Below are 16,944 nucleotides of genomic sequence, written 5' to 3' on the forward strand. Positions count from 1 at the left end.
TTCAACTCTTATTTCTGTTTTATGAATTCTTGACTTAACAGGGCAGCAGGTTTATATAATTTTTAGTGGTGTCCAGAACAAGTCCAAGTCCCGCCCCCCACACCTGCCTTGTAAACAGATATATATATTTTTAAAATAATGTAAAAATGTGAGGGTTCTGGGGTGTGGATGGTGATGAAGGGTTTGGGGTGTGGGAGGGGCTCAGGCAGAAGGTTGGGGTGCAGGGGTGAGGGCCGTGGGGTGAAGCTAGGGATGAGGGGTTCATGATGGAGGAGAGAGCTCAGGGCTGGAGCATAGGGTTGGGGTGTGTGGGGGGTGAGTGCTTTGGCTGGGGATGAGATGTTTGAGGTGTGGGAGGGGGCTCAGGGCTAGGGCAGAGGGTTGGGGTGAGGGTTGTGGGGTGGGGCTGGGGATGAGAGGTTCACAGTGCAGGAGGGGGCTCAGGGCTAGGGCAGAGAATTGGAGTACAGGAGGATGAGGGCTCCAACTGGGGGTGTGGGCTCTTGGGTGGGGTGGGTTGGGGATGAGGCGTTCGGAGTGCAGGCAGGCTGTCCCAGACCTGGGGCCAGAAAGGACGACTCCTCCCAGCCCTGTCCCAGCTGGCAGCTGTGAGCTCTGGAGGAGGGGCCCCCTCTACCTCTCAGCAGCACACTCACCTCACACTACTGTCACTGCATGTGCTCCTAGGGCCCCTGTCAGGTCCAGGAAGTCCCCTCGCCTCCCCTGTGGTGGGTGTTGGGGGGGCTGTCATCACATGTCGCCTCCTCCTCTGCTGCCACCCCTCACTGTAGCCTCACTGGGGGTCGGGGATGGGGCTACCCCTTGCCCAGCATGGGGCAGGAGCGGTGACTGGATGGGGCCCTGTGCTGGTGGAGGGTCCCACCGGAAAAGGGAAGGGTCCCAGGCGGAAGGACAGGATTAGGATCAGCCTGCCTTGGCACTTGTGGGTGGGGGGCACTAGGATCCTGCGGTGGCAGTTGATGCCAGGAGCCAGCAGAGTGGCTTGAGGCAGGGACGCTCTGGGACCCAGGTGAGGCGTGCGGGGGCAGCAATTGGGAGCTGGGGGACTGTCGGGGGAGGTGTGCAGGGGTGGCAGATGGGGCCAGGCAAGAGACCCGGCCCCAAACATTGGTGGACCCAGGCCCCCGTGCCTTGAATATTGCTGGAGCACAGGCACCACAGGCCCATATAACTTTCCGCCCCTGCTTGACTGATGTTCCGTGTGCAAGTTGTTCACCAACCACACCTGTGAACCCTAGAGGGCTGCCTTATGCTGTATTGAGGCAATTCTGAGGGGATGTCATGCTCTGACGCTGAAGTGACTGGAGAGGTTCCTCTGAGTTCTCTGGCTTGCATTGGTGAATCAGGATCTGGTAGCCTCACTCTCTGGGCCTGGGGACATCTGGGCAGGTCAGGATTTAGCTACAGTGTTCCAAGTTTTTGGTAAGGATGCTATTAAAGTGACCTTCTGGAGCTCTTCACCTTCATGGTCCTGTCCTCTGAAACATGTGGGCAAAAAGACTTGCTCTTACATTGAGTGCTATCTCAGTCCTTGTGGCAAACCAGTGAATCTGTGAGAGACTGCCTCTCAGTGTCAGTCTTCTCCCTCAATATCAAGGAAAAATAAGGTAAGCCATGAGGCTCCTGACCCTTCGCACCACTATTACCATGGGTTTGTCCTGATTCCAAGGCTCCAGGTGTTCAGCTAGACAACATCTAATGTCCTCCACTTGGATATCTTAATGTTGATGGCCTCCAGATCTTATGGTATCAGGATTCTAGTGTTTCTACTAGTGTTCCTACTATCTGATGTGCTGGGAACTTAATGCCATGTGAATCTATCTGGACTGTTTCCACAGTGTTGGGTGGCTAGATGTCTGGGCATCAGTGGGCCAGATCCGGGAGTTGGCTTCCCCAAAAGTCTCTATTTCTGACACTGGCATCAGCCATGAGTTGAAGTGCCTCAGTGTCGAATTGGTCTGTGCATTCTCTTAGGGTATGTCTACAATTAAAATGCTGCAACAGAACAGCTGTGCCACTGTAGAGCTTCAGTGTAGACCAGTGGTTCCCAAACTTTAACAACCTGTGAACCCCTTTCACTAAAATGTCAAGTCTCGTGAACCCCCTTCTAAAAATGAATATATCCAGGGATTTCCTCCTTTACCTGAGCTTAAATTATAAAAGCATCGATCTTGGTAGTAGACACTACCTATGCCATTGGGAGAGATTCTCCAGTCAACATAGGTAATCCATCTCCCCAAGAGGAAGAGTTCTTCCATCAACTTAGCATTATCCCTACACGGGGACTTAGGTTGGTTTAACTATGCAACACAGGGTGTACGGATTTTTCACACCCCTGACCGATGTAGTTAAACCAACCTAATTTTCTAGTATAGACCAGGCCTTTATCTGGCATTTTCCACTTCTTTCTTGGCACCACCTAGAGATGCTTCCCCTGTTGCTGCTTTCAGTATTTTCTCTGGTTTTGGTAGAGGTGATTTTGGGAACAGATTACTCCTTTGCCTAAGATAGATGGCATTTTGGAGCTTGCACGATATGTTCGGATTCTCCAGAAACTAAACTTTGCTTGCCAAAAGGGAGCCATTGTGACTGAGGGGAAAAAACCTTTCCACGTATGCACCGAATATAAACTGATGGTGTTTCATGCTGTCAGTCATTTCAGGAAGACAATAAATGTCTGGTATCCCTTCAAGCCTGATAATGATTCATTTTTACTGCTGATCATTTTAGTGGATTGAGTGGGGTGTGGGAATTGTAAGTTGCTAGCAGGAAGAAAGAGAGACTTAGGGCTTTTCTATGTGGAAAGTGAAATTGAAATAGCTATCAGTTATTTCAGTATGAATCAGTGAGTGGGCACTCTTATTTTGGAATGAGTGTCTATGCAGACTTATGCCAAAATAACCAAAAAGTGTGAATTGCAACAGATTTAATTATTTCAATTCCAAACTCAGTGTAGACAAGCCCAAAGATGAGGGAGAGAAGTAGAGAAAGGAGAACGGGGAAGGAAGAAGAACAAAGGATAGAAATAGCAGTGTCATAAAGGGGAGCATAGTTTCCCTATGAGCAGTGTAGAATGCAACCATAAGATACTGAATCCATTGTAGAGTCACTGGCCACAACTGTGGTTGTGTTTTGCACTTGCACCAAGGATTCAACCTCTTATGTATGAAGGACGCAGTATAACTTCCCCAAAAATTATGAGATTTACAACTGGAATACAGAAAGAATTTTCTGAGAATTTAGATCCTAATTACCACATTTATTTATAAGCTTTAATCAAAATAAGAAAGTTAGCCCTCATTTTAGAAGCTGGTGCCCCACTTCTTTTATCCTGAATAATCTTAATAATGGAACAACAGACTCTTCAACTTCTCCATATAGTTAAAGCTCATGTATAGACTGCTCTTGGAGAAACTAGGTTGTAATTCAACTAAGGTATTGACAATTGTAGCTAATTATTATTATGATCCCTATAGACCAGGCCAGGTCAACAGCTTAGGTCCTTCTTAACTCGCGCCAATATGCCATTGGAAGTAATTTGACTCTGAAGTAGAGAGAAGATGAGATTGTAGTAAGCAGCAGTATTAGGGTAATGTAATCATGCATACGGATGTTCCTCGCCCACTTCCTGACCAATGGGACTGTGTCTTCAAAAGAGAAGCAAGTAGCTGTGACTTTTGTCAGTGTCAGCATGATCAAATGTGTTGCTGAGGTTCAGGAAATGCGTTCATAATGGAGAGACCTATTTTAAGGAGTAGTTTGCCCCTGGGCCTTGCTGGTGGGTCCTCATTTTCTTTGTTGGACTCTGGCAAGAATGTTTATACCTCTGGCTACCACGAATTTGTAAACTTGTCAGCCCAATATTTATAGGTGTAACTAAAAGTGATAGCAATTATTAGGGTTGCCTGACACTTCCCAATATAAGATTTTGTTTTCAATTGCTTATAACTTTGTCTGAAATTTCCCATTGAGTGTCTGCCTCAGGCTGAATTTTTTGAGGGAAAGTTTCCCCCAAAAATGGTTCAGTTGTTTCTGAGAACGATGTTTGTTTGTTTTTAATCCTTGAGACATTTTTCTCAAACAGCTCTAGTGCCCCTATGCTTTGGAGCAGGGGTTGAAATTTGTGTCCAGAGGCAGAGAGATGCCTTTTGCTGTCCCTGTGAAAATCTGCCCAAATTTGGCCAAGTTTATAAGCCTTGGAAAAACTAGTTTGCATACGTTCCTTAGAGCCCTGCAGAGCTTAACAGCTAAAATCTCCAAAGATTCCATCCTCAGTGAGCATGCTCTGTCCTCTCACAGCTCCTTTGTACATTTTGTATGGGACCCTGAGAACAAATCAGGGTTGCATAGTGAAGGTGGCTGGTGTATATAGGACCCCTGCCTTGTTTGAAGCAGAAGTTGGAAGGTGAATAAAGTTGGGGATTGCAGGAAGAGAATGGCTGGTCTCATAATTAAGGCAGTTGAATGCTGCCCTGGAGAATTGGATTCATCCCTGTCTCTACCACAGGATTCCTGTATGATACTGGGGAAATCACTTAAACCAAACTTTTCACAGATGGTCACTAATTGTGTATTCCTCACTTTCTGAGGTCAGGTTTTCAGAGGTGCTAAGCATTTGCAGCTGCAGCCGAAGTCAGTGAGAGCTGCACTTGAATATATAAATTGCTATATAATGCTAATTACTCTGAAAAAAATCCAGTGCATCTCAAATTGGGCACTTAAAATTAGAGGGAACGATTTGTCCTTAACCTCTGCCCCTCAGTTTCCCTTCTGTACAACGAGGATAATATCATATTGCCTTCCAGGGTGTTGTGAAGATAAACTAACATTTATGAAGCACTTGTATGCTATAGCGATGAGTGCTGCAGAAAAGCCTATGCAGAAATTAATAATTTTGTCTTCAGAGCAGGGTTTGAATAGTGTATAGTAAATAAGTCCTAGAGCCACACATTGAACAATGAGGAGAAAATAAAGTATTGAATAAATGCCTATTCAGTGAGCACCATTCATCCTCTGCACTAAATGAGATAGGGACCCTGTGGAAATAATAGTATGTGATTATGTAATTAAAGACTGTCGTAATGCATAGACCAGGGGTAGGCAACCTATGGCATGGGTGCCGAAGGCAGCACGCGAGCTGATTTTCAGTGGCACTCACACTGCCCGGGTCCTGGCCATTGCTCTGGGAGGCTCTGCATTTTAATTTCATTGTAAATGAAGCTTCTTAAACATTTAAAAAACCTTATTTACTTTACATATAACAATAGTTTAGTTATGTATTCTAGACTTATAGAAAGAGACCTTCTAAAAACATTAAAATGTATTACTGGCACCCGAAACCTTAAATTAGAGTGAATAAATGAAGACTCAGCACAACACTTCTGAAAGGTTGCCTATTCCTGGCGTGTGCACAAGGGGGCTGAATTAAGATTGTACAGGCAACCTTAATTCTTGGGCCACTGGGGAGGGGGAATACAGAGCCTAGGAGCACACATACCCACTGATGGGTCCTAGAGGTTTATTGCTTGGACTTGTATAAACCTGTCTTCTGTTTGCACTAAGTTATATTCCTGTCTCTTTCCCCATCTAGGATACCCTTTTGCCTTTTTCCAGCGCTATTTCCTCTTCCAGAAGGAGGTCTACCTCATTCACCTGTACAACACCCTAACAGGGCTCTCAATTGCCTACTTCAACTTCGGTAAGAGGGATACAGGGAGAAATGGGCTGCTTGGCTCAGAGCTTGCTGCAGTTTGAGAACGTGTGGTGAGGAGCTGCTGTGTAATTCAATTCCCAGTCCATCTCTCTCCACAGGGATGCAGTTCGCTCACTCCCTGCTGTGTGTCCTGATCCAGTTCCTCATACTGAGGCTTATGGGCCGCACGATAACTGCTGTCTTGACCACCTTCTGCTTTCAAGTAGTAAGTGCATCCTTATTTTCTGCGTTCATCTAGAGTGGGGAGCCTGCTGCTGCTACCCCACCCTTTACTTCCCAGTAGTGAGCATGGGAGGGGATAGAACAAGTTTTGCTGGAGTAGTCAGCCTGAGTAATCCATATCATGGTCTTTTTCAGATATACCTTATGGCTGGTTATTACTTCACTGCCACAGAGCATTATGACATTAAGTGGACCATGCCACACTGTGTCTTGACTCTCAAGCTGATTGGTGAGTGATGCCACCTATTCCCTTCCTTTACACACACCGTGTATATGCTTTCCACCACTCCTGCCCCAAAGGTGAGGAGGTGTTTCAATCTTTAGTAGTTCAACCCTATCCTTTCAAAGATGGTCTCAGCGTAATTCTGTTCTCTCTATCTCTAGGCTTGGCCATCGATTATTACGATGGAGGGAAGGATTTGGTGAGTGAAGCCCCGTCTTTCTCCTCTCCCACTTCTTTCCTGTGAGCTGAAGGCTAGAGGAGTCAAGTTCTGGGGAGAGAGTCAAAGAACTAAATCCCCATCTCAGCAAAGCCATTGCTGGGAGGGTGCATCTGTGTGTGTATAAGGGGCATGAACCCCAGATGGAAAGGGTTTGTCTGGGGCAATAATAATCACAGGTGGGACTAGCCACTTCAGCTCTGGGATCCATGACAGGATCTTATTTTCTCCCTAGTCTCATAAAATCCATTCCTCAGGGTTTCTAGTTCCCCATGTCCTGAACAACGAGGCCCTTCATTTGGGGAAATACTCCTGAGTCTTACAGACATCTCAACACTGGGTCAGACTTCCTGTGCTCCTTTCCCGTGGTTCAGTCTCATCCCTGTTCTACCCTCTTCAGTCTCATAGGGTGCCTACCCCTATAGGTGACCTGCCCTCCCCCTTATTCCTTGTTTAGGGTGTTGGGATCAGGACCCTAGCAACTTGGGAGCAGTCACCCTACCCCTAAGTAGGGTATGAGAAATACTGCTTCCTTATGGAGGAAGAGAGACTAGAAGCTCTGCTGTTGTCTCCTAATCCCCATTCTAAAATAGCCCTTGCATGTCTAGTGTTTGGGACTTTGCCCTGTCCCCACCCAGACAAATTACCACTGATGATAAGAGAACATGGTTCAGTTGAGACTTCCAAGGTGAAGTTCAAGCAACAAAACTAGTGAGTAGTGTAATGGGCTTGTGCCCCAGGAATGTATCCTTCTGCTGGGAAGTGTGGACCCCAGCACTGGAGCTTTGTATGAGTTGGGGTGTGTGCATGCCACTGCAGACTAGAGGAGACTAGGAGTGCAGCTCCTACTGCATTTGGCGTGATGGAGGGGACGGGTGCGGTTTCCCTTGTTGAGGGATCAGCTGGGAGTGTGGATCCCCATGACTGGGCCTTGAATGCAGATACTGTTGCTGTTGAGAGCCGGAGGCGCGTATCTACAGGAATCAATGAACTGGTGAGACCTTTGAGTGTAGCAGTTTATAACTCAAACCAGAGGGGAGGTGGATTGGGGGAATTAAATCCACAATTAGTCTAGAGAAATGTTAACGTTGCTCCCTTTGATACAGGAGTCCCTGACCCCTGAGCAGAAGCGGTTTGCAGTCCATGGAGTTCCTACCTTACTGGAGGTCTCGGGTTTCTCCTATTTCTATGGTGCCTTCATGGTGGGGCCCCAGTTTTCCATGACAAACTATCAGAAACTGGCAAGGGGCGAGATGACTGATGTTCCAGGCCAAAGACCCAACAGGTAACCAGAGCCACTCTGGCCTCCTCCTTCATGAGAGCCCCAAGCACCCTTTACCAAGATATTCACCCCAGTCCCTGCAGTACATTGCCATCTAGCACCGCACTGGATCTCAGGGGTCAGTACTGACTCTCAGGGCATGCAACTTCCAAAGACTACAAAGTTATCACAACACAGCACCCTCCTTAGCACTGCTCTTGTGTATTGTTGTTTTGTTCTGAGTCTGCAACACTCAATGCAGACCCAGCCCAAGCCTGGTGGGGTCTTGATCCCAGTTCCCAATGGGGGTGGCCACTGCAGTAGATCCTCCTTCAGCCCCGTCTGAGCCCTTATTTCCACTTATATTTTTAAATTCTGTTCAATTTGTGAGTCTTGAGTTTCTTTGCAACATTTGACCTCTGATCTCCACTTTCTTCCCCCCGCCCAGCCTTGTGCCTGCTGCCAAGCGCCTTACCCTAGGCCTCTTTTTTCTGGTAACCTATACCCTAGTGAGCCCATACATCTCTGATGAATACCTCATCTCTGATGCATACCTGGTAAGTACTAGTCTTAGTAGCTAGAGCTGAGCTTTAGAAGCTAATCTGTTTCTGTAGGTGGCACCAGCTACTCAAGACAGGAATTGTGAAACTAGAAAACTAAGTGAAAGGACTTTTAAGGATTGCCTACTTAAATATCACTGAAGGGTCAGTAACTGCAAATGTTAAGCACCCCTCACTAATTCAGTGGCATTGCATGTCTGGGGGGTTGCATTTAATGACTAACATGAATACTAAGTTATAAATTGAACAAGAAACTTAGTGCAATCCAGTTGCTGTTGGAACCATTTATATCTCCTGATCATTTAATGATTAGCCTTTAATCATTACCGTAACAAAGTTCTTTGCGTATAGTTTCCTAGGATTTTTTTATACTTAAAAAAGGTAAAGAAGAAATCATGGACCATTTATTTTCAAGACTTCACAAAATAAGCATTCCCTAATGCCAACACAACAATGAAGGATCGACGCAAGGTCCTGCTTGTTTGTCGACGTTGTTGCTTAAAAAGATAAAGTAGTGACTTTACTCAGCAGGTCCAGCTCACTCTGCAGGTTAACTCACTTGAGTTTGAAACTGATCTGACTTTTTGAGATCCTTGGAGACATGGTTGATTTCCCCCTAAAGTTCATCAGTTTTTCTACATAACCAGGAACGAACAAGGACTTTAAAATTTAGAAATAAAAATATTAATGAGGGCTGTCGATTAATCACAGTTTACTGATGCGATTAACTCAAAATTGTGATTAATCGCAGTTTTAATTGCACTGTTAAACAATAGAATACCAATTGAAATTTATTAAATATTTTGGATGTTTTTCTACATTTTCATATATATTTTATTCTGTATTGTAATTGAAATCAGTGTATACTACTTTTTATTATAAATATTTGCACTGTAAAAGTTATATACAAATAGTATTTTTCAGTTCACCTCATATAACTACTGTAGTGCAATCTCTTGGTTGTGAAAGCGCAACTTACAAATGTAGAATTTTTTTGATACATAACTGCACTCAAAAATAAAACAAAGTAAAACTTCAGAGCCTGCAACTCCACTCAGTCCTACTTCTTGTTCAGCCAATCGCTAAGACAAACAAGTTTGTTTACATTTACAGGAGATAACGCTGCCCTCTTCTTAGTTACAATGTCACCAAAAAGTGAGAACAGGCATTTGCATGGCACTTTTGTAGCTGGCATTGCAAGGTATTTACGTGCTAGATATCCTAAACTTTCATATGCCCCTTCAGCTTCAGCCACCATTCCAGAGGACATGCATACAGCACTCAACCAAGTTTAAGAATCTGAAGTCCTTTCCAAATCTGAGAGGCATGAGGTGGGGAGCATGCTCTAGAAGTCTTAAAAGAGTAACACTCTGATGCAGAAACAACAGAACCAAAAAAGAAAGCTGCTTTGAGTTGTTATTGGCAGAACCTGTCATCAGCATGGACGCATGTCCCTGGAATAGCAGTGAAGAATGAAGGGACATATGAATCTTTCAGCGCATGCCCATCTGGCACTAATATCTTGCGATGCTGGCTACAACAGTGCGATGAAACTCTGTTCTCACTTTCAGGTGACAAGATGCCCAAATAAATTTAAGTGTCTAAGGTGCCACAAGGACTCCTAATTGTTTTTGCTGATACAGACTAACACAGCTACCACTCTGAAAAATTGTAAACAAGAAGCATGCAGCATTATCACCTCCAAAAGATAAACAAACTTATTTGTCTGCGCTATTGGATGAAAAGAAGTAGGACTGAGTGGACTTGCAGGCTCTAAAATTTTACACTGTTTTATTTTTGAATGCAAGTTTTTTTTACATAATTCTACATTTGTAAGTTCAACTTTCATTATAAAGAGATGGCACTACAGTACTTGTATTGGTGTGAATTGAAAATACATTTTCTTTGTTTTTTACTGTGCAAATTTTGTAATAAAAAATAAAGTGAGCACTGTACACTTTGTATTCTGTGTTGTAATTGAAATCAATATATTTGAAAATGTAGAAAACTCCAAAATATTTAAATAAATGTTATTCTGTTACTGTTTAACAATGCGATTAATCGTGATTAATTTTTTTAATCACTTATAGCCCTAATATAACCAAATGCTTCTGAAATGGCTATTATGTTACTGCTCCAGATGGTATTTGGCTGTAAAATTGTTGGATTACAGGAGGTTAACTATTCTTAGCCCATATAAAATTGACCATCTCTCTTTTAACAACTAGATCAGACTAGAGAGATGAGACCTCACATGCTCAGATCTAGCAATGCTGTCTGTGTCTCAGTACTGCTAGCTAGCTTGGTAGTTAGGGTATCTGAGCTCTTGGGTTCTCTGAAGTCAAGAATGTGAATCCTTCCACTGGCCTGCTTCACTAGGAGCTATCCTCCATGATCCAGGAGATGTTGTGCTAGAGCTAATATAACACCTGGACAGTTTTCAGTCACCATTTTTTTTTCTCCTGGGTTCTCTTTGTGTCTCTGCAGGAACAGCCTTTCTGGTTCCGATGCTTTTACATATTGATCTGGGGCAAAGTGATACTCTACAAATATGTCACCTGCTGGCTTGTCACGGTGAGTCCAGAGTGGGGATGTGCCCTGAAAAAAACTCCTCTTTTGACTAGGACAGATGCATCAGAGCAAGGAACCTTATAGCTGCTCTGCTCAGCCCTTCTTCACGGGGGCTGCTGTGACAAAGAGCTGGTTGGGAATGTTTTGACAAAATAGATTAATCAGAAAATGCTGATTCAGAGAATCCAAAACTCCTTATAGAATGGGGAAAAACATTGACATTTCATATTTTTGTAGGATGAGAAAAGTCCCTCCCCACCCCCGCTTCAGTTGTGGGGAGTGAGACATAATAGTCAGACAAAGGAGTTGAAGTATCCTCCTGTTGCCCAGTTCTGCCCTTCCTAGCCAGTAGGGAGGCAACTTGTAGCAGCTCATCTCTGCCATTACCAACAGTAGACATTGTGCCATCGTGGGGGAGGAGCCTATAACTGCCCAACTCTAACTTCTCCAGTTGGAGGTGCTGCTTTTCCCTGATATGTGTCGTTTCTCCCAGGAAGGAGTCTGCATCCTCGTTGGCCTTGGGTACAATGGCCGAGATGAGAATGGGAAACCACAGTGGGACGCTTGTGCCAACATGAAGGTTTGGTTATTCGAGACAACACCTTTCTTCACGGGGACCATTGCCTCCTTCAACATCAACACCAATGCCTGGGTGGCTCGGTGAGCATGGGGCCTTTCACAGTCAGAGCACCAGTCTCAATCTAGGCCCAGGCGAGAAGTTGGAAGGCTTGCTGGGGCAGGGATGTTGGGAATGGAGTATGAAGCCCTTTGTCTCTAGAGCACTGGTTCTAATGTGGCCCCAAAGCAGTTGTGATGAAAAGTTTTTTCCCATCTCATGACCCTTTGAAATGACTTGACCCAGCTCCTGGTTGGACAAGTGCTCAGTCATGCAAAGTATTCACCTGCCCTAGCCCTTGAGTGCTCTCAGCAGGTTGGCCTCTCCCCATTAGCCAGGATGTCTCCAGGGCAGGGCTGAGGCATGTTGACCAGGCAGGAGGAACAGCCCTGCTGCTTATCCCACTGAAGGGACACAGAGGCCTTCAGTCTCTCAGAACACATCCCCAGTGTGCAGAGGGGAAAGGAGCTAATCAATCAGAACTGCATTGAGTTTCTCTTCTTGGCTCCAGTTACATCTTCAAACGGCTGAAGTTCTTGGGTAACAAGCTTCTGTCACAGGCATTGGCCCTGTTCTTCCTGGCTGTGTGGCATGGGCTGCACTCTGGCTACCTTGTGTGCTTCCAAATGGAGTTCCTTATAGTCATCATTGAAAGACAGGTACGCTGTGTCTGGTATATTAGCAGGGGGATGGCTTATGATAGCCAAGGCCCCCTGGTTTCTAAAGACCCAGAAGTCTGTAGTAACTTTGGGAAACTTTCACGATGGAACCTTTACCTCAATTAAATATAAAACTGACCTGTCCCTTATGTATCTGCATTTTACACCATATTGTTTGCTCTTAAGTAGACTGCTAGCATCTGTGTGGAGAATCCATAATTTCATCATAGAAGATGTCAGGGAGGAAGCCAGTTTGGCTTATGGGTAGGGGGCAACTGAGGCTCTGGACACTCGGGAAGCTTGCAAGCACATGATCTGGTTGCATCTGCTAAAACTATCAACAGTGAAATAGTTTATAGTAGGGCTGTCCAGTGACTAAAAAATTAATTGTGATGAATCACAGTTAAAACATTAGAATACTATTTATTTATATGGGGGGGAGCTATTTTCAAATAGAGGGTCAGGGCTTCAGCCCCACTCCCCAGGGGATGCTGCAGGCTGCTCCAGTGCAGCACCACCCTCCACAGCTGCAAGCTGGGGCCTCAGCCCCCTGCTGCTGCTACCTTTGGGCAGGGTGGAAGGCATGTCATTAATGTGTTAATTGTGGTTTATTAATAGCAGGCATTACCTGCAATTGACAACACTAGTTTACAGCTAATCTCTTTAGAGTTCATATTAAAACTCTACCCAACGTTTTTCAGAGTCATTGTTTGACTGCAGTCTGACACTACATCTTTCAGAGCATAGAGGCCAATTCTGTCTATGATCACTGATGCATACAGATGTCAAATTATAGTACAAATATTATACTGACCACTCCTTCTTTTTTTGTCAGGCCATCAACCTAGTGCGGGACTCTCCTATTCTGAGTGCTTGGGCCTCCATCACTATCCTGCAGCCTCTCTACTATGTCCTGCAGCAAACCATCCACTGGATGTTCATGGGTTACTCACTGGTGCCATTCTGCCTTTTTTCCTGGGACAAGTGGATCAAGGTATATAAAAACCTTGAAAGGGCAGCAAGATTTTGGGGGACAGGAGAGACCAGCATGCAAGCTAATCATTAATCCCCTCTCTCTTCACACAGGTGTATAGCTCTATTTATTTCCTAGGCCATGTGATGTTCCTCACCTTACTGCTTGTGTTGCCTTACGTCCGCAGAGCACTTGTGCCACGGAAAGAAAAGCTAAAGAAAGCAGAGTAACAGCCAAAAGGTGAGACTTGGGTACAGCTGCAGAGTGGGACAGGGAGACCTGAGGCCTAGAACGGCAAGGTACAGGTCAAGATTGAGGGATAACTGATGTCAATGGGGGCTGCTTTATTCCTAACTTTTGCCTGTTGTCTCCTTTCAGTTTGCACCATGAGTGAACTGGCACAGGTGATGGACTCATCCTGTGCTGAAGCATCACTTGTCAAGTTTGCTGTGTTCAAGTTCAACTGTTCTGTCAATGTGATGAGGGGAACAGAGAGTACAGGGTCAGAGACCCACTGGTGAGGAGTGCAGAGGGCAATGCCCCTCCACTTCCACACCCTCTACATGTTGCCTTATCTGCTGCCCTCTGGTGGACACTCCTTTATTCTGACTTCAAATGATTGTAAAGCACTAAACACCGCCACTATGTGGGGATGGAACCACCTCTAAATTTTCTACTTCAGTCATCCCAGATAAAAATTGTTCCGTTTCTTTTCCCCTCCCCACTCCTGCTTCAGCTGCTTTTTCTGGTCAGTGGGAGGGGTGAAACTTCCTCCGCAGGGTACAGTAGGTCCAAGGAATGTTAAATATCTGCTGTAGGAGATCTCTCTGGCTCATATTTATCAGGCTATGGCTAAGTGACAGTTACTCTTGACTGTGCTATCCACTGCTGCTGAGGAATAGATTTATGGCAGCAAAGGTCATAATACAGGCACAGACCCTCCAGCATCTCTCCTCACCCTTTTACTCACCTGCAGTTAAAAAAATTCACAGCACAAAAATTCATTTTTATCAAAAGTAATTTTAATATAAGAAGAAAGAACACCGCCAGAGGGGTGCCCATTGGCCTCTCACCATGGGAGCAGCCTCTTTGGAAGGAAAGCTCAGCACGGTATGCTTTGAACTCTACCACTTAGCCTTCAGCCAAGGTTGACTCTCAGTGCTCCTTACACACACAAGTAGAAAAACAGCTGCCAATTCTAGAAAGATCAGAGTCCTACTCCACAGGGCCAATTATGGAGGGCTCACACCACCCCCCATGCCTCCTCAAAAGCTGTTGTGATCTTGGCACAGGTCAGGGCAGCAGAGAGGGGATAGTTGCTGATGGAGATCATCTTCTCTGTATAGTTAACATTCAGCTGGGGAGAGAGAAGAATGAGGGGGAAGCAGGAAACCCATGTTACTATCCAGTCAGTTAACACCCCCCAACCACTGACAATCCTGCTGCACTTCTAGTACTTTTCACACTATGTACTGCAATCCACCCAAAACTGATAAGCACCTACCCTTGAAACAGGGCAGGACAGCTAGTAACTCATACCATCTTGTATCCAAGTGAAGAGGATGGTCATGGGTATGGCATAAGATCATAAAATTTCAGTGCAATTCTAGGAGAGGAATTGAAAGGGAATACCCCCTTAACATAAGTGGTCATACAACAGAGCACAGGTCTTGCATCTACAGTATCTCCTCTTAGTACAGGAAAACCATGATCTATACTGAAAAAGAAAGAGTCCCCTACTTCCCATGACAGGTCTACTGCCCCACCAGGCAATCAGTGATGGGAGAAAAGGTGTGTCAGCCACCACTACCCTTACCGAGCCATGGGCAAAAGCTCCCACAACAATTGCAACAGGTTCTGCAGTGGGAACCAGTTCACGCACATCCGTCACATTGGGGACTGAGAAAGAGGTGCCTATCTTCATGCAGCCTACAGGGAGATGATCTGTCACTGGATTCTTGATGACCTGCATGGGGAAACACATTTAGCTTGAGGTTTAGAGGTGAGATCTTATGGTTCAAAACAGTGTTTCTGTACAGCAGCAGAGGCTCACCTCCTAACACATCCTCAGCCCTTACGGAGCACCACAGAGCCATTAAGTTCCCCCTCCACAGTTAGGAATAGAAACTTTTACCTTCAACAGTTTCTGGGGCCCATCGGCTGCACGGACACTGAGTTTGTGTAGCAACTGAACTGGTAGGAGAAGAAGAGAACCAGGAAATTTTCATGTGCCAACATTAGAGTACCTATTCTTCAGCAAGCGGAGTTGGGAAAAGCCTCAAGTTTCATGTCTGAGCCTCCTAATTTCCAATGCTATTAACAATGCAGAACCTTCCCTTGAGGCAGCACCCCTGAGGCTCAGACCTGGGCTACTTTCTCTCATCCCACTTTCCCAAACTATGGCTGCAGTTTACATCCCCAGACTTGCAGAAGGTTCTTCTGCTCTGATAGATGCAGCTTCACCACAGTAAAAAGACACAGGGTTGGTTGGTTACTGCCTTCCTCTGCAGCAGGGTCAATTCTCAGTTTTAAATTAATGTGAATGGTGGATTTTCTGTAACAAACTCTTTAAATCATGATTTGAGGACATCAGTAACTCAGCCAGAGGTTATGGGTCTATCTCAGGAATGGGTGGATGAGGTTCTGTGGCCTGAAATGTGCAGGAGGTCAGACTAAATGAGCATGATGGTCCCTGTTGGCCATAAAGTCTGAGTCAATATGGCTCTTTGAGTCTTGCCTCAAAATTTCTAGCCCTGTACATGCAAGTTGAGGAGGGTGAAGCAAATAATAAAACAGAGACTGGCTAGAGAGTCAAAGGGTCATAAGTGGGGAGCCAGAACTGGGATGAAGCAGTTTGAACTTCTTACCCATCAGACCACAGAATCGATCAAAGGTTCTGGGAATCCTGGTCTGGGGATTGACTTCAATGAGAACATTCTTCTGCGTGTGGATGTAAACCTGCAGCAGGCCAGCCCGGTTCAGGGGACTATCCATGAGCATCAGGAGGCTCTTAAGAGAGAGAGAGCACACAATGGGGGAAGCACATGACACCAGAGAATTTGATGCTAAAAGGAAGGATCAACTCTCAGACATCAGGGTCTGAGCATAGTGAACAGGAAGGGACTATTCTGCTGAGGAAGTGGCGAGAAAAGGATTCAAAAACGCACACTGGCTCTGCTGCAGCAGAATTTTAAAAGACGGGTGTTTCCGTGGGCAATGTGATTTATAAAATTAAAAAAGACAAATCTTTGGAAAGGCCAATCCTGCTTCAAGGAACAAGCTGATCTCTTGATATGAGAAGACCAGAGAAAAGGGTGGCTTTTGCATAAGCACCTCCTGCAGGGGCTGGTTACTGGCACAGCGACTAGGCCCTGCACAACGTGGGTCGTACCTGGTGCGTGATGTCGGGCCTCACCTCCCCCGGGTCCCGGCCGCTTCGCAGCAGTAGCGATTTGTGCTTGTCGCAGTTCAGCAGCTCGTACGTCTTCCCAACCTGCAACCAAAGAGGCGAGGAGAGAGTGAGAACAAGGCGGGTCACGGGGACTCCCCGCCGGGCCCAGCCCAGCCCCGTTCCCGCGGCACCTTCACGGTCTCCAGACTCGCTCCCTCGAGAAGCACAAGAAGCCGCCGCCGCTGCCCCCAGGGCCGCTTCGCCTCCGGGGCCGCCTCCGCCGCCGCGTCCCCTGCTGGTCTCCGGAGCTGCCGCGTGGGCGCCGCCATCTTAGAACCGGAAGCGGCGTCACAGCTACAGCTCCTGCTCTTCTAAACCGGGGCCTCGCGTTTCCCTCAGCGGCGCGGGGAGAGAGCCTAGAAATCGGCCATATTCCGAGCACTTCCGGTGTGCGAAGGCCGCTTCCGGTGAGAGAACCTAAACATCGACGTCACGTGCCCGGCTCTTTACCCTCCCC

General features: G+C 46.0%; 2 protein-coding genes across 2 annotated transcripts in view; one reads left to right on the plus strand and one right to left on the minus strand.

The window, feature by feature from the left end:
• LPCAT3 (lysophosphatidylcholine acyltransferase 3) overlaps window positions 1–13,697 on the plus strand; it is a 29,967-nt gene extending 16,270 nt beyond the window's left edge. The window contains exons 2-13 of the mRNA XM_032773909.2: window positions 5,612–5,719; window positions 5,833–5,939; window positions 6,092–6,185; window positions 6,341–6,378; window positions 7,503–7,681; window positions 8,106–8,214; window positions 10,705–10,791; window positions 11,282–11,448; window positions 11,916–12,063; window positions 12,899–13,057; window positions 13,150–13,276; window positions 13,415–13,697. Of these exons, the coding sequence (XP_032629800.1) occupies window positions 5,612–5,719; window positions 5,833–5,939; window positions 6,092–6,185; window positions 6,341–6,378; window positions 7,503–7,681; window positions 8,106–8,214; window positions 10,705–10,791; window positions 11,282–11,448; window positions 11,916–12,063; window positions 12,899–13,057; window positions 13,150–13,266 (1,313 nt within the window). The 3' untranslated portion in view covers window positions 13,267–13,276; window positions 13,415–13,697. The remainder of the gene's footprint in view (window positions 1–5,611; window positions 5,720–5,832; window positions 5,940–6,091; window positions 6,186–6,340; window positions 6,379–7,502; window positions 7,682–8,105; window positions 8,215–10,704; window positions 10,792–11,281; window positions 11,449–11,915; window positions 12,064–12,898; window positions 13,058–13,149; window positions 13,277–13,414) is intronic.
• Window positions 13,698–14,040: 343 nt separating this feature from the next.
• Window positions 14,041–16,880, minus strand: EMG1 (EMG1 N1-specific pseudouridine methyltransferase). The gene is made up of 6 exons (XM_032773911.2): window positions 16,619–16,880; window positions 16,428–16,529; window positions 15,904–16,045; window positions 15,171–15,229; window positions 14,853–15,002; window positions 14,041–14,393 (listed from the first exon to the last, which is right to left on the minus strand). The coding sequence occupies exons 1-6, from the start codon at window positions 16,754–16,756 to the stop codon at window positions 14,280–14,282; spliced, it is 705 nt and encodes a 234-aa protein (XP_032629802.1). The 5' UTR covers window positions 16,757–16,880; the 3' UTR covers window positions 14,041–14,279.
• Between the last annotated feature and the right edge of the window lie 64 nt (window positions 16,881–16,944).

Source organism: Chelonoidis abingdonii, chromosome 1 (genome assembly GCF_003597395.2).
Source record: "Chelonoidis abingdonii isolate Lonesome George chromosome 1, CheloAbing_2.0, whole genome shotgun sequence".
NCBI classification, from domain to species: domain Eukaryota; kingdom Metazoa; phylum Chordata; order Testudines; family Testudinidae; genus Chelonoidis; species Chelonoidis abingdonii.